The sequence below is a fragment of the Ranitomeya variabilis genome, chromosome 1, assembly GCF_051348905.1.
Source record: "Ranitomeya variabilis isolate aRanVar5 chromosome 1, aRanVar5.hap1, whole genome shotgun sequence".
Classification (NCBI taxonomy): domain Eukaryota; kingdom Metazoa; phylum Chordata; class Amphibia; order Anura; family Dendrobatidae; genus Ranitomeya; species Ranitomeya variabilis.
In genome coordinates, this window is record NC_135232.1 from 649,160,583 (window position 1) to 649,178,648 (window position 18,066).

Here is an 18,066-nt window from a genome sequence, read left to right on the forward strand (position 1 = left end):
GGAACCATACACTGGGAACTTCCGATTCCGATTTCCGATATCACAAAAATATCGGAATTCGGTATCGGAATTCCGATACAGCAAATATAGGCCGATACCCGATACTTGTGGTATCGGAATGCTCAACACTAGTCGTGAATCAAAAATGAGTCTAATCTTTGGAAATTTGGTGTACCCGGTAAATTTGAAACTATTTGTGAAGTGGGTAAGGAGGCTAAGTCTTGAAGAAAATGTGGTAGCTGAATGCTATGATTTTTGAATACTCAGAAAGCACAGTGCTTCATCTTTAAAAAAAAAAAAGGGAGATTTAAGCGACCTTCGTGCCTGTAGAGGCAACATGCTAGCTAATAAAGTTGTCCCATTACAGTAGTCTGTAGCTGTTTCAAAGATGTGTACTAACAGTGAAGGAGCTTCGTTTAACCTGAGCTTGTAGAGATAGTGACCATGACCAAGCTACAACGTCACTGTATTTGTCACATAGAAACATTTATCACTAGAGATGAGCGAACTATTCAAGGTTTAGTTCGGATCGGCAAACTTCCCGATGTTCTTCAAACATAACAGAACCCCATTGAATTCAATGGGAGGCAAAACCACAACACCTTCAGGGAGGCCCAAAAGCTGCCAAAACAGCTCAAATTGGGGGCAGACCCCAGAAAAAGTGGTATCAATTTACCCACAGTACTAATGTTATAATGGCACAGATGCAGTCAGTCATGGGCCATGCATGAGCCTGGGCCTGAACCAGCATTTACAGCTTTGAATTTAGTTCAAATTAAGGGGTGGGTAAGGGACTGGTGTAGGCCTGCTGGACTGGGAGCCCTGATAACTCATGCAATAGCAACAAACTGCTTTTGTGCTCAGGAACACTCAGGTGGCACAAATAACAGCTTCGTAGAGTATTATTGTTATAAAAATGTAAGGATAGTAGCAAAGGTAGTTGACTGAAAGTAAGTGCAGGCCTGCCGGTCTGGGAGCCCTACTGCTACAGGCAACACACATGAAGGAGACCCAACTCGGAGTCCAAACATTTCCAAAACTTAGGTGCAGGCATCAGGAAAAGTGGCATCAATTTACCCACACTAAAAATAGTATGGAGCTCTGAGATCCTTTCCACTAAAGGTAACCCACCAGATGGAGACCCAACTTGGAGTCTCCACATTTAAAAATATTGTTAGTAACAGCAGCCACAGAAGCCATGACAAAGGTGTCTCCGACTGTAATAACGCGAGATCAATGCAGCAAACTAAAAACTACACTATTGCCTAGTCTGCCCAGGAGATCCATGACTTGTTCATCTTGATGAAAGTTAGGTGGTCTACACTTTCAGGAGACAGCCGGATGCTCTTGTCCATCAGGACACCACCAACAGCGCTGAAGACACATTCTGAGAGAATGCTGGCTGCCTTGCATGACAACCTCCAAGGCATGACAGGCGAGCTCAGGCCACTCTTTCATTTTTGAAGGTCAAAATGCAAAAGGATGCAAACACTCCTGATGGCATTGATATTGAGCTTGAGATACTCCTACGGCATGCTCTCCAGTCGTTCACTATGTGTCAGACTTGTACTCTGTTCTGTTGATGCACAGGCTGGTCTAAAAAATGTGTGAAATGACTCACAGAAATTGCTTCTGCCACTTACACTGCTGCTGCTGCTAATGTTTTTGCATTGACGACTAGGAAGTCTAGAACTGCGATGCACTCTTTGTGCTTTACTGCTGTCTTGGGGAAAACCACTCTTAAGATTGTCTACAGGTGTGCTTCGATACTCCAGCAGGCGCTCGTCCCTTTGCAGGGGGAAAATCATCTGGCAAAATTTACTCTTGTACTGTGGATCTAACAGAGTGGCAATCCAGTAGTCAACACAACTTGTAATCCTAACAATACGAGCATCATGTTGCAGATAGTGCAGCAAGAAGGAGCGCATGTGTCGGGGGCTTCCATGAGGTCCAAGTCCATGGTGTGTTGGTGGCGGGATAATGCTCAAGCTTGCTTCTTCTGTCCCCTCCCGCCAACCACAGCAACAGAGAGGAAATCCTTATCCTCTTCATCTCCTGACTGTTGAGCTCCCATCATCTCTTCCTCCTCGTCCTCTTCCATTTGTTTCTTGGTTCCTGCACCTGCACTAACAGTTTGTCTGGTATCATGAGCTTCCCTTGATCCACCCTCCCGTGGCACCCACCTGTGCGACAACCTTCCGGAACTTAGCGATATTATCCTTTCCGCATCCTTCTCTGCTTCCTCCTCTTTCTCTGGGACCACCAGCTCCTCCCGCAGACTATTCAAAGTTTGCTCCAGCATGTAGATGACGGAATATTGATGCTGATGACTGCGTCGTCACCGCTAACCATCTTAGTAGCCATTACGAAACTGGGCATAAGGGTGCAGAGGTCATTCATATGTGCCCACTCCACAAGCGTGATTTGCACCACGTCCGTACTGCGTTGGCCCAGGCTATGCAAAATTACATACTGTACCAGGGCTCGTCGTTACTGCCAGTCGCTGCAACATGTGCAGAGTGTAATTCCACCATGTCAGCACATTGCATATCAACCGGTTAATCTGTAGGCCAAAAGAACTCTGTAGCGATGCAAGTCGATGACCCGCAGGGTGCGAATGGTGAAAGTGAGCACACAGCGACCGTGCTTTCTGCAGCAGCGCATCCAGGCCGGGAAATTGCTGTACCACTAGGTTGAGGATTTGAGTCATTCAAGGCACGTGTGCGAGCTTGTCACGGCCTAGGGCCACCACCAGGTTCACACCATTATCGCACAATGCCTTCATTAGATCCAGGTTCAGTGGAAACAGCCGTTGCTCAAACTCAGACTGGATAGCTGTCCACAACTCTTGACCTGTGTGACTGCGATTTCCAAGGCTTATTAATTTAAATACTGCCCAATTGCGGTGAGCCCTGCCTGTGCAGTATGGAAGTGGGGGTGGGATTCTCTCTGCACACGTTTCCCATTAAGGGAGAAGTTGAAGGCACAGGTGAAGGCCCTAGAGCAGGTGGGGGAGACAGAAGCAGTGGAGGAAGTGTTAGATACAGAGGTTTGTCCTGCAAGCCTTGGGGATTCCATAACTTGTGGAGAAGCCCCTTGCCCACCAGCCCCCACAGCCACCAGAGTCAACCAGTGTTCAGTTAGTAAGATGTAATGCCCCTGCCCATGCTTCCTCGTCCAGGTGTCAGTGGTGAAATGCACCCTGTCAGACATACAGTCTTTCAAGGAATGGGAGGTGTTATCTGCTACATGCTGGTGTAGCACAGGCACAGATTTTTTACAGAAGTAATGGTGACTGAGCAACTGGTACTGGGGGACTGATACCATCTGTATCCACCATCTGTATCCACCAGGCTAAAAGGCAACATTTCTGTGGCCAAGAGATTGGATATGGTGAAGCTCAAGCTCTTAGCTTTGACATGTGTAGGAGGAAATCATCTTTTATGTGAGTACAACTGTGGGACAGTGGGCTGGCTGCTGTGCTGAGTGAGTGGAGTAGGGTATACATGACAAACTGCTGGACTGTGAGTGAGGTGCAGGCGGAGATGTTATCATGGATTGAGAAAGATGTGGTGTGCTTGGTGTCTGAGATTGGTCAAAAACGGAAGACATGTCCACTTCTGTAACAGCTGATGGGCTCTCACTCACCGTGACTGTAGCTGGTAAACAAGTGGACAGTTCTTTGGTCAGAGACCTGTGAGAGAACATTTGCCACTGTGACGGAGGAAGAATCAGCTGCAGATGCGGTTGATGGGGCAGCCAGTGGTTGGCGAGGCCCACTAGGCCACACTTTAGCATAGTGAGATTCCCAGACTAATGCCTGTTGATTGCAAATGTGCGGGTTCATGCATGTAGTAGTCAAATTATTGGAATTTTTGCCTCTATCGAGCCATTTTTTACAAATTTGACAGATAATGTGAGTTGGATCATCCTTTGCGGTCTCCAAAAAGAATGCAGTGCTTGTTGTGGTTGCATCACTCCGTGTCTGTGCGGGAAGCCATAATGTAACCTCCTTGTTTTTCTCTTTTCCACCTCTGCTGAGCTACTCAGCTGCGTGCCTTTGGGTTCATACCAAGTGTGATCTATATCTCACCATCATCCTCTCTGTTTGGATCACCTCCACCCCCGAGGGTTAACATCTGGTGATGACGACTATCTGTATTCTGCTTGGACCCTACTTCGTCTGGCCCTGGATCCAACTGAAAAAATTTGGGGCATCGGTACAGATGGTTCCTTTGGATTCTGTGAATCTTTAAAGCAGACTTCTGATGCCCATAGAATAGAATGTGTGAATAGCTCTGCAGACTCGACCATCTGTGGTTCCCCACAGTCAGTTGGGCGGTTGGAGATTTGTGATGCAGGGGAACCAGGGTAATTGGGGTGCCACCTCTGAGTACTCTCCTGTGTGTGATGTTAAGTTGGAGGAAGAGGAAGAGATGCCACTTGATGCAGCATTTGCCATCCGCCGGAGTACATGCTCTTTCTGGCCCTCATCTACAAGGTGTACCGCTGTGTAGTTGCCAAAGAAACGGAGTCGAGTAGCCCATAAAAATAAAAGTTGTCAGTTGTCTTTGGATAGGACGAGCCAGTGTTTGTTCAGTAGAACTTTCAGTAACATTACCATCAACCCCACGTAAACTTCAATCACCAAGACTATTCCCCTTTCCACCACGACTTTGTTTTTTCCCACTCATGTTGGATGTACTCTTCCCATCTTTAAAGCAACTGTTTCAAAACACCTGTCAGTCACCTGTCACTAAATTAACAATCAGTATTTATTTGCTGAGAGAGTGTGGCTGGACCACAAAATTAGTACAAAAGATTTATATGCTGAAATGTGGACTGGTGTCTGGACAACACAAATAGCACAAAGGATTTACATGCTGAAATGTGGACTCCTGGCTGGACCACACAATTAGCACAAAAGATTGATATACTGGAAGGTCGATTTGACATTGATCCTATCAATGTGAACTAGCTGATAGCTAGGTGGTTTATTATATGACTACTTGCAGCAGCAGCAGCAGCGTCACTACGCTGTTACAGTCACAAAATGGGGTCAAAGCCACATGTCCGCTTTTTAAGCGGAGAGGAGCATGTGACTTCAGCAGCCAATAACACAAGACCTTGTGTCTGGACGTTGTGGATGATTTCTGCACCCTGATTGACTGCCAAAATCTCCACACATTAAGTAATAAAACATAACAGTCTGCCGCTCCTCTGACCTCTCCCTACCCCCTCCCCTCATCAAACAGGTCCCCCTGTTCATCATACAGCAAAACCATCCTAGCCAAAGTCCTAACAAAAGCATTAGTGAAAACTCAATCATTTACCCAACTTTGCTGATTTTGAGGAAAATACTCGGGAATCCGAATCCGAATGTGCAATGTTCATGCCGACTTTGGCTATGTGCACACGTCAGGATTTCTGGCAGAAATTTTCCTGACAAAAACCGGACATTTCTGCCAGAAATCCGCATGCGTTTTTACCGTGATTTTACCGCGATTTTGACGCGTTTTTTGTGCGTTTTCCCCAATGCATAGAATAGCGGGAAAAACGTGAAAAAAAATGCAAAATTAATGAACATGCTGCTTTTTTTACCGCGATGCGTTTTTTTCACGGAAAAAAACGCACCATGTGCACAAAACATGCAGAATGCATTCAAAATGATAGGATGCATAATGTATGCATTTTAAATGAGTTTTTATAGCGTTTTGACGTGAGAAAACGCGAAAAAAAACCGCGAAAAAACCTGAACGTGTGCACATACCCTTTGAGTTTCCGAACAAGGTTCGCTCATCTCTATTGATAACATGTTGGTGATTGAAAAATAGAGTACATAGAATACAGTGTCTTGCGAAAGTATTTGGCCCCCTGGAACTTTTCAACCTTTTCCCACATAGCACGCTTCAAACATAAAGATGCCAAATGTAAATTTTTGGTGAAGAATCAACAACAAGTGGAACACAATTGTGAAGTTGATCGAAATTTATTGGTTATTTTAAATTTTTGTGGAAATTCGAAAACTGAAAAGTGAGGCGTGCAATATTATTCGGCCCCTTTAACTTAATACTTTGATGCGCCACCTTTTGCTGCGATTACAGCTGCAAGTTGCTTTGGGTCTGTCTCTATCAGTTTTGTACATCGTGAGACTGAAATTCTTGCCCGTTCTTCCTTGGCAAACAGCTCGAGCTCGGTGAGGTTTGATGGAGATCATTTCTGAACAGGAGTTTTCAGCTCTTTCCACAGATTCTCGATTGGATTGAGGTCTGGACTTTGACTTGGCCATTCTATCACCTGGATACGTTTATTTGTGAACCATTCCATTGTAGATTTTGATTTATGTTTGGGATAATTGTCTTGTTGGAAGACAAATCTCCGTCCCAGTCTCAGGCCTTTTGCAGACTCCAACAGGTTTTCTTCAAAAATGGTCCTGTATTTGGTTCCATCCATCTTCCCATCAGTTTTAACCATCTTCCCTGTCCCTGATGAAGAAAAGCATGCCCAAACCATGATGCTGCCACCAACATGTTTGACAGTGGGGATGGTGTGCTCAGGGTGATGAGCTGTGTTGCCTTTACGCCAAACATATCGTTTGGCATTGTTGCCAAAACATTCGATTTTGGTTTCATCTGACCAGAGCACCTTCTTCCACATGTTTGGTGTATCTCCCAGGTAGCTTGTGGCAAACTTTAAATGACACCTTTTATGGATATCTTTGAGAAATGGCTTTCTTCTTGCCACTCTTCCATAAAGGCCAGATTTGTGCAGTGTACGACTGATTGTTGTCCTATGGACAGACTGTCCCACCTCAGCTGTAGATCTCTGCAGTTCATCCAGAGTGATCATGGGCCTCTTGGCTGCATCTCTGATCAGTCTTCTCTTTGTTTGAGATGAAAGTTTAGAGGGATGGCCGGGTCTTGGTAGATTTGTAGTCGTATGATACTCCTTCCATTTCAATAAGATCGCTTGCACAGTGCTCCTTGGGATGCTTAAAGTTTTGGAAATCATTTTGTATCCAAATCTGGCATTAAACTTCTCCAGTATCACGGACCTGTCTGTTGTGTTCCTTGGTCTTCATGATGCTCTCTGTGCTTCAAACAGAACCCTGAGACTATCACTGAGCAGGTGCATTTATACGGAGACTTGATTACACACAGGTGGATTATATTTATCATCATTAGGCATTTAGGACAACATTGGATCATTCAGAGATCCACAATGAACTTCTGGAGTGAGTTTGCTGCACTGAAAGTAAAGGGGCTGAATAATATTGCACGCCCCACTTTTCAGTTTTTGAATTTCCACAAAAATTTTAAATAGACAATAAATTTCATTCAACTTCACAATTGTGTTCCACTTGTTGTTGATTCTTCACCAAAAGTTTACATTTGGTATCTTTATGTTTGAAGCATGATATGTGGGAAAAGGTTGAAAAGTTCCAGGGGGACAAATACTTTCGCAAGGCACTGTATGAGGCTCTAAATGACCCCATACACATTAGACAGAAATAAGAAGAAAGTGGGGAAAAAAAATTCTCAAAGTTATGGGCAAAGCTGACTTCTTTTTTTCGGGTTGATGAAGCAGCCATTGCTTTTCATAGGTCCCAAAAAGTGCAACATGCCAAATTGGTGGGTTGAACAATAACAATTCTAACAATAACAATTCTTGGTCGGGTTGGGTATCAGTCAAAGTGGACAATCCTTTGTTTCACCAAATCGGCCAACAATTGTTTGTTCTGGTCAAAATCGTCTATTTCTGACAACTTTTATCTTATGTAGGTGATCTTAAAAATATGATAGTTTTTATTTTTAACTGGTATGGTTAAACTGGACTGTTTTTTAATCTAACAGATTAACAAAAGGTTAACAAAAGAAGAAAACCACTGATAACAGGCATTTTAAGATGCATGAGGGATGTTATTTTCCTACACAACATATGATGAACTTTGAGGGATTCTTGAATTCACAGGACAAACTTGATTAATTGATATTTTTGCATTAAACCATGTGAGAGCTCAGTTGTGTTATATTCTGAGAGTCCATGGAAATCACACATTGCGGTATGTGTATATGTGATAGAAAGTAAGGAGGACAGAATGATGCATTAGATTTCATCATGAATGTTTGATGTTCGTTTGTCAATATGAGTCATTTCACCCATCACATAAGTTTTAAATATTAAAACTACGCAATTGAAATCCTCATGGCCTAGAAACTTGAGTGTATCTAAGGCCCATCAGTGGCTTAGTCTGTTTTTTGTAATTCAAATGCCAACTTCAGGTACAGCAATTTGGCTCAGCCTCAAAGTCTAGTATTTTTAGTAGTATGGATTTAATTTATTATATTGGTAGATGTTTCATCAAATCATCATTATAAGATCTATCTGTCCGACTTTCTTTAATCATACAAAATATTGGAAAAGCAGATGCTGAAGAGGAATATACATATTTCATCTTCCCTGGGGAGAACTAATGATTTTCTATAGCTGATATCATAGTATACTTTGTTTCCAAAATCTGCCACTTGATTCTTCCAAATATTTGCTGGCCGAGTTGGACACAGAGCCAGAATGTTTTCTTGGGCATTGTGGTTTGATTAAAGTGGAATGCATCCGGTGACTGAGCTACAAAAGGACCATGATGTTAGAATATCAGGCAACCACTATCCCATCAGAAAAGACATTCTCTAACACAGTAGCTAAGCCATTGGTTTTCCAATCAGGTTTTCTCTAAAGATAGGTGAGAGGATGTGAGCAGGCCCCAGCTACAGTAGGTTTCTAGGAAGATGCAGTCTTTGTGATTACTCAAGGGATTGCAGCGTGGTATGAATGGTCCATGCCAGTTGTTGCAATATGGGCCACTATGTCACATTATATAGTTTTTAAGGTTGAAAGTAGGCCTAAGTCCATGGAGTTCAACCTAGTCTAACATGTTCATCCATGACGCCAATGCCTGGCACTCCAACATCAGCTGCTGGCCCCTGATTAGCCAGCGGCGTCTATTGCAGTGTAGGGAGCCAGAGTTTCCTCCGGTTGGATGCCAATTGATATGGATAAATGTATGTATTTTACTCACTTATATAGCTCCATTAGTTCCACAGCGTTTTAAAGAAATTATCGGCATGTCTTTGAAGTGTGGGAGGAAAACTGGTGAACCCGGTGGAAACCCACACAAACTGCTTTCAGATGTTGTCCTTGGTGGGCTATAAACCTAGGACCCCAGTGCTGCATGGCTACAGTGCTAATCACTGAGCCACCATGCTGCCCAAATTGCATGACAAGCATTGAATGAGAGGCGAGGGTGAGGACAGAAGACAATGATAAATGGCAGTCGGCAAGATCAGGAATACAATTCAGCAACTACCTACATTGTGGTCATAACTCAGTCAGCAGTGCGGTCTCCCGACAAATCAGACTTTGTAGTCAGGTAGCAGGTAAAGTTGTTGGAAGTCCTGGTAAACAACGTGAGGATTAAAATCAGGTCGGAGGAGTAAAAATTGTTAAGGGGTACAAAAACAAGTCAAGATCACTAGACTAAGGAAGGAAAAACAAGTCCGAAAATTCAAGAAACAAAATTTCAGAACAGTGGCTTTAGGCACACATTTATCTCACACAGGACAGTGAATTACGAATCTGAATATTATGGGAGGCATGGGAATATCTAGATATGCCCTTTTCAGTCAGAGTTAGTTGATAGGCCATGTATGTTAAGGATCAGCAGACTTGACCGTCTTCTCAGATAATATTGCTCTGGATGAATGGAAGCACAGCAGCCCCTTGGATTAAAGATTACCACAAGAGCATGGTCAGATAAGAGTAGTACAACTTGCCAATCATTATTTCACAAATCAAGACATTTAATGCATTCCTTTGTGGAGAAAGGATCTTTTGTCGAATAGCATTTTCATACATAGATTTAATATTTTGTTGTTTGAGTGTTTTTTTTCTATGTGTTAACGTGGCCGTGCCACGTGTAAAACCCAAACCTTTCAACAATTCTGCAGAGTAGATAGCATTTACCTCAATAATGGTAGTTTCTTTTCGTTTCTTTCTAACCCTAAATTCAGATGATGGATCCAAACCTACACCTACCATGGAGACGAAACCAATATTCGAAGGAGACGGTAAGAGAACATTTGTTTTTTTTTCAAATTAATATTGTGCTTATAATAATGATTGAAAGGGAATCTGTCAGCAGCTTTTTGCCACCTAATGTGAGAGCAGCAGAATGTACAGACAAAGAAACTGATTCCAGCAATGTGTAAATTACTGGACTGCTTGATGAAGCTTTGATAAAAGTTTTATCAGGAGGAGATTATCACTAGAGGACTAGTAAACCTGCTGCCATGTAGTCCAACCACTAATTGTCAGCTTTCTGCCTATGCATAACGTACACAGAAAGATTCCAATCAGTGGTGAGGGCAGAGTTATATTCAGTGGATTGCAAAAGTATTAAACCCCTTAGCTTTTTACCTATTTTGTTACATTACAACCTGTTTAAATATTTTTATAATCCAATTTGTGTGGGAGGCATCAGCACTAATTAGTCTAAGTTGGTAAAACATGTATACATTATAAAAAACAAGTACAATAATCTTAAACCATACAAGGAGAGATGACCCTGCCCGCGAGGGCTCACAGACTGCAATCATGGGATCAAATAACTAAAAATTGGCACGTAAGTGTCACATGGTCTGTCAGTATAAACACTTTACCTTTTCTGAAAGGTCACAGATGCTGCAACACTATTAAGCAAGAGGCACCACTAACAAAACAACACCATGAAGACCAAGGAGATCTCCAAACAAGTCAGGGACAAAGTTGTTGAAAAGTACAAATCAGGGTTGGGTTAGAAAAAAAATATCCCTATCTGTGATTATCCTCCAGAGCACCATCAAATCCATTATCCTCAAATGGAAAGAACAAGGTACCACAACAAACCTGCCAAGAGAGGGCCGCCCACCAAAACTCTCAGCTCGGGCAAGGAGGGCATTAATCAAATAGGAAGCACGAAGACCGAAGGTAACCCTGAAGGAGCTGCAAAGTTCCCATGCCGAGACTGGATTATCTATCCATGTGACAACAATATACACTTCATAGAGGTGGCCTTTATGGAAGAGTGGCCACAAAAAAGCCATAAGGATAAGTTCACACTGGGCGTTTGTGCTGCGATTTTTTTCTGCAGCAAAACCTGAGTGCTTGGCAGGAAAGAAACTGTGGCAAAATTGCAGGTTTTGCTGTGTTTTTTTGCAGCATTTTTGGTGTGTTTTTTCATACGTTTTTGCCATTCAATGGGTGAAAAACGCTGAAAGAATTGACATGCTCTATGTTCAAAAAGCGCAGCAAAGCACAAAATATTGATGACAGAAAAAACAATGTGTGTGCATGAGATTTCTGGAATCTCATAGACAAAGTTGGTACTGTGAAATGCAGCTGAAAATTACCATAAAAAAGCAGCAACAAAAAGCTGCATAAACGCCCAGTGTAAATATAGCCTTACTTACACAAAAAATTGTAAACCTCATATTGAGTTTGGGGAAAAAAAACATGTAGGAGACTCCCCAAATGTATAGAGGAAGGTTCTGTGGTCAGATGAGATCTAAATTGAACTTTTTGGCCACCAAGGTAAACATTATGTCTGGAGCTAAACCAACACAGCTCATCACCCCAAGAACCACATCTCCACAGTTAAACATGGTGGTAGAAGAATCATGTGGTCGGGATGTTTTTCAGCAGCAGCGACAGGGAAAACGTCACAAGTCGAAGGACAAATGGATGGTGCGAAAGACAGGGAAATTCTTTAGCAAAATCTGTTTTAATCTGTCAGTGATTTGAGACTGGGACGAAGGTTCACCTTCCAACAAGACAATGACTTAAAGCATACTGCTGAAGCAACACTCGAGTGGTCTAAGGGGAAGCGTGTAAATGTTTTTGAGTGGCCTAGTCAAAGCCCAGACCTTTATTCAATTGAGAATCTGTGATTTTGCCTTGAGGAATGGGCAAAAATCCCAGTGACAAGATGTGGAAAACTCATAAAATGTATCCAAAGCTACTTGCAGCTGTAATTGCCACAAAAGGAGGCTCTACAAAGTCCTGACTTTAGGGGGTGAATAGTTATGCACACAGAGGTTGTCAGTTATTTTGTCCTATTTTTTGTTTGCTTCACAATAGAAAGAAAACCAAAGGTTCACAGTTGTAGGCATGTTATTTACACGAACCGATGCAAACCCCCAAAAATAGTGAAATTCCAAGTTGTGAACTAATGTAGAGTTCAACATTCAGAGAACTGGTAGATTGACAGCAGATAAAAACAATGATTTTATCAAAACTGCAGTAAGCAGTGCAGAAAGTGATACATTGCTGGAATCATCGTCTCTGCACTTACATCATGCTGTTCTCAGATGTTATAGCAAAAATCTAGTGATAGATTTCCTTTCATTTAAAAGCAAATTGCATGAATCCTTCCATACACAATGTTAGGCAGTCTGTGGCATTTCATTCCGAATGACCTCCAGTGTCCTTTTTCATTTCAGTAGGAGCTATGTAATCCTTCATGAGTTGGTTTTGTAACGAACCAAAATATGAAATGAAATTGTCCAAAGTCTTCAAAGCATGCAACAAATCAAAATAACTTCACGAAACTTCACATCCGCGCTCATTATACACATAGTCCAGGTAAAATCTACATAAAGTCCAAGCCTTTTAGCTTTCGAACTGTCGCCTTCCATGGAATTGTGATGAACACCTGTTTCTTGTTTCATTTTCTAAACCACTTGATGGTTTCCAAAAGTGACAATGACCTACAGGTCAGCAATTTCCTGTTCTCTGCACATGGGCAGGTTCATTTTTGGACTCAGGAAATCACCTCCCTCCTGGTCAGGTTATATTTGGTCACATACAATGCAGGCCATATGTATTGGAATAAAATGCAGGCCATCAAAGCAATGCTGTACACAGTGCCTAGACTTTAGTCTTGGAGAATCACTGGTTTCTCAACCTGTTCACTGTTTAAAGAGTACATATCATCTACATAAAAACAGCTCCTTAAACATCGTAGGTTTTCTTTTAAAGGGGGTTTTCATTTCAAATTTGTTAAGATATATTAAAGTTGTATAGTTGTTGGGGGTCCAACTGCTGTGACCTCTACTATTAGATGTCGTGGCCACATGCTGTACCTTGTTTTCATCAGGAATGCACTCTAAAGTCTAGTTTTTGCAAATATTTTTCTACTGTTGACTTAAAATCCATGTCACTGGGAAAAGTTACATGAATAGACACAAAATCACCATCAAAGTCTGGATATTGTCCTGTTGGCCTGGTGAAACTGGTTAAATGTGGTGATTGAGCTTCTTACCTGGCACAAATTCCAAGATATAGTTAGTTCGACATCCACTTCTGCCATTACCTATCTTAAACTTAAAAATTTGCATCCTGAATTGACTTGTTTTTAGCACTTTGGACTTTTGCACATCGCATCGACAGTTGTGCAACAATAGAAATGCAATGACTTGCATAACACTTGATTAATGTTAAAAAGTTTCCACAAACATAGAGACTGTTGCTATATGAATTTAGGTACACAAGAAAATAACATATTTTGTGTGGAGACATGAGGGTCAGTGAGTGCTCTCGTCCACTGGCCTGGCTGTCATTAGAAAGACCACATAGATTAGGGCTCATCCCACTGAACTGCCGTTCTCCTGCCCCGTGGGCAGAATACTACTCGGACACCATAGGGTGAGGGTAACTTAGTGGGGTGGTACTTTATTGGATCACCAACAGTCAACAACATATAGTACAGTCCCAGCAACTACATAAGATGGTGCAAATGACAGTATCTGCTGGCTCGCTGGAAATTATGCGACTTTGGGCCAACTACCCCAACCAATAGCAACCCGCTTTTGGCAGGCATCCACAGAGAGGACATAGTGGCAAGGTTAGGAAGCTGACAGTCCATTGACGTATGTGGCCAGGTGACCTGATTGTCCCAACCTGGGTTCTCCAAATGTCCTAATGGTTCAGTGATGAGCAGTGCGTCAAATCTGTATTTCTCCGGTTGGAGCTATGGTGCCTGGCTGCTGTTCTGTAAAGTCTCTGTCTATAAAGAGAGAGATCCATAGCTGTCCTTCAGAGCATTTTCCACAGGTTTAGGGGGAGGTAGGAGGAGGTAATCTCTCATTGTTTGTGTTCAATTAACCTGCATTTTTTTGTCCTTCAATGTTTGCAGAAAAACAAGCTGCATGGACTTATACAATAGGTAGTAAGCAGGCATTCACCAAATTCACAAACATTGATTGTTCAATTAACCGGCAACTTTGTTGCTCAAGGATAGCACAACAATAAGCTGTAGGAGCTGATACAATAGGTAATCGGCCACCATTTATCAAATCAACAAACATCAAATCAATCTATAACAAGAGTCAAAGGTCTGGCTCATATGAACAATAGCTCATGTCCCTGGGCCTACTGAATAATACGTCTGGCATAATTAAGAATAAACATGTTGTTGTCACATTTAGTAATTGTTTGCTCCTATTATTTTGTAGACATCACGGCACCAACACTATGGATCAAGCACCTTGTTATCAAAGATGCAAAACTAAATGGCTCTAGCATGAGGCAATCAGGTATGATGTATTATTGTTACCCATCAATAACTTTTTGTAGTTTCTAGCATATTTATTATAAATTTCTTGTTGTATGTTAATGTGTGTAAAGGCTGGGTTCAACATCTATGTTAGAAGCTCCATTAGAATTCTTTTTGACAGATTTCACCAAAGAGGCTGAGAAAATATAACTTCGTATACAGAACTATTTTTCCATTAACAAGACCAACAACATTTTAGTCTATGGGGTCTGTCAGTTGCTGTTGAAGATTGTGATGTAACAGATCCTGCATTGTCTGTGATGGACCAGATTATGTGCACCCAGCCTAACAAATATAAATCTTTTGATGTCAGTAATTAAAATGATTAATATCAATAGTGGTTGTCACTGAACAGTCCATAGACACCGGCACATAGATCTACACATAAATCTAAATAGTGATGTTTGGTTGAATGTATGGATGGTTAGATAAACAAACAAAATTAGAGATTTTATTCTACTCTACAGTAGAAGAGCACATGGGACATTTGTGGGTTTTCTATCTCACCTGGAGAGGGGGATCTTTTAAACTCTTGGTTCAGATTACCAGTTTTATTGCAATAGAAACAGGAGGTGCTGGTACACAAGGCATTGTATTTGAAACAACTATGGCAGATGTGTCAGATCTGGAACATCAGCATATTGGCTGCTATCAATGAGGTTATTAATGGTTGTCTGAGGAATGCTATGCTAAATGCACTTTGGCAAATCATCAAGATCTGCTGCTGGCAGCCCCCTTTGCAATTGCCAACCAATGATGTTCCAGATGTGAATGATGGGAGAAAAGTCCAGGGACACTGCAGGCCTTGGTAGCACACTTAAGTCATGCAGGCTGCTCACAGTGGAAGGAGCAACATGTGGCCTGGCATTGTCGCATTGAAAAACGGCTCTAGGGACACTTTGGAGAAATGGCAATACCACTGGTTCCACAACCAAAGTAACCCTGAGTTAATGTATCTTTAACGAAGACTAGAGGAGTCCAGCTACCATACATTATGCCACCTTACACCATAATTCAGAAAGTAAAACTGGTGTGATTTTTTTCCCTCATGAAGGCCTCTTCATGGTGTCGTCTTGCTCTGCACCATGATAGCCTTTGACAGCAGTGGTGTGAAGTCTTTGGAAACCTTGTAATTAGACATCTGGCTTGTTGCCCAATGTCATGTAAACGCCTTCTGATTGCTTGTGTAGACACACTGTGATGCCTTAAGGTACCGTCACACTAAGCGACGCTGCAGCGATAGCGACAGCAATGCCGATCGCTGCAGCGTCGCTGTGTGGTCGCTGGAGAGCTGTCACACAGACCGCTCTCCAGCGACCAGCGATGCCGAGGTCCCCGGGTAACCAGGGTAAACATCGGGTTGCTAAGCGCAGGGCCGCGCTTAGTAACCCGATGTTTACCCTGGTTACCAGCGTAAAAGTTAAAAAAACAAACAGTACATGCTCACCTGCGCGTCCCCCAGCCTCTGCATCCTGACGCTGACTGAGCTCCGGCCCTAACAGCAGAGCGGTGACGTCACCGCTGTTGCTTTCACTTTCAGTTTAGGGCCGGCGCTTTAGTGTCAGGAAGCAGAGGCTGGGGGACGCGCAGGTGAGCATGTACTGTTTGTTTTTTTAACTTTTACGCTGGTAACCAGGGTAAACATCGGGTTACTAAGCGCGGCCCTGCGCTTAGTAACCCGATGTTTACCCTGGTTACCAGTGTAAAATATCGCTGGTATCGTCGCTTTTGCTGTCAAACACGGCGATACACGGCGACCTAGCGACCAAATAATGTGCAGACCTTCTAGCAGCGACCAGCAATTTCACAGCGGGATCCAGATCGCTGCTGCGTGTCAAATACAGCGATATCGCCATCCAGGTCGCTGCAACGTCACGGATTGCTGGCGATATCGCCTAGTGTGACGGTACCTTAAGTTTCAATGCCCTGTTAGAGACAATAGACAGGCAGTGCATGGAAAATAGGCAGTGAAGCAGGAGAGCTGTAAGTATAGGGCCTCCCTACTGCACTTGCAGCTCATTAGCATACAGTTTCAACTATGGGTTTGTCTAAAACAGCATAAAGGATTTGTAGAAGAAAGGTAAGGATTTACTCCACATTAAAGCGCTTTTACATCCATGCAACCAGTTTGGAGTATAAAATACCAAAAACAGGTTCTCTTTAAGCAATAGAGTGGGTGAAATAAGTATTGAACATGTCACCAGATGTCTATAACAACCCATCTAATCCTCACATGCAAAGAAATCAAACCATAGATGTCCATAAATGAAGTTATGTGTAATAATGAGAAAGGACACAGGCAAAAATTATTGAACACACTTACTGAAATGTATTTAATACTTCATACAAAAGCCTTGGTTGGTGATGAGAACTTCAAGACACCTCCTGTATGTAGAAACTAGTCTCGTGTTTTGCTCAAGTGTGATTTTGGCCCATTCTTTTACACAGACACTGTTATCATCCTGAGAGTTCTGTGGGCTCCTTCTATAAACTCTCTGAGCTTTAGTTCCTTCCATAAATGTTCTATTTGGATTCATGCCGGCTTTATTTTCTTTCTCTGAAACCAATGGAGATTTACCTTGGCTGTGCGTTTGGGATCAATATCTTGCTGAAATGTCCACTCTCGTTTCATCTTCATCATCTTGTTAGATGGCAGCAGATTTTTATCAAGAATGTTTTGGTACATTTGTCCATATATCTTTCCTTCAATTAAATGAAGTTTAAGCTGTAAAACAGCCCAACACCATGATGTTCCCACCTGCAAACTTCACTGTTAGTATGGTGTTAGCCATGGCCATGGAGGTTGAGTGCATTACTTATAGCTTTCTTTGAAACAATTGTACCTGTGAATCCAGGTCTTCCTGTAGCTCTTCACAGGTTGTTCATGACTCTTGGACATCTCTTCTGATAAATCTTTTCACTCCTCTATCTGAAATCTTGCGAAGAGCACCTGGTCGTGGCCGGTTTATAGTGAAATTATGTTCTTTCCACTTCCGATTATGGCCCCAACAGTGCTCACTGGAATCTTTAGTAGTTTAGAAAGTTTTCTGTTACCAATGCCATCAGTATTTTTTTTAATAATAAGGTTGCGAAGCTCTTGAGACAGTTCACTGGTTTTAACCATCATTAGATGTTTTTTGTGTGGCACTGTTACGCTGTGACTGTCTTCGGTAAAGAAAGGAGGCCTCAATCTATTCCCGGAACTGGGACCCTAACTGTCCTGGGGATACTCTTGAAGGTACAGAGACCCGAGTGTCCAAACTTACAATGCTCCTGTTAATGTCCTAACCTGTCCCCTTTTCCAGGAGGTCTGGGACAGACATGTTCGTGTATAAACATGTAAGACAAACAGGGAAAACAAAACCACTCACCAAGAGTAGCGCGGAATAAAGGGAAGGATAGGAATGTCCAAACAAATG

At 42.4% G+C, this 18,066-nt stretch overlaps 1 protein-coding gene across 4 annotated transcripts in view; it reads left to right on the forward strand.

Annotated features, from left to right (window-relative positions):
• SMOC1 (SPARC related modular calcium binding 1) overlaps positions 1 to 18,066 on the forward strand; it is a 429,565-nt gene that overhangs the window by 268,538 nt on the left and 142,961 nt on the right. For 3 of the 4 annotated variants that reach the window (XM_077262377.1, XM_077262370.1, XM_077262364.1), the window contains exons 6-7: positions 10,035 to 10,124; positions 14,547 to 14,627. In XM_077262377.1, coding sequence (XP_077118492.1) covers positions 10,035 to 10,124; positions 14,547 to 14,627 — 171 coding nt within the window. The remainder of the gene's footprint in view (positions 1 to 10,034; positions 10,125 to 14,546; positions 14,628 to 18,066) is intronic. The other variant, XM_077262385.1, reaches the window with a different exon arrangement.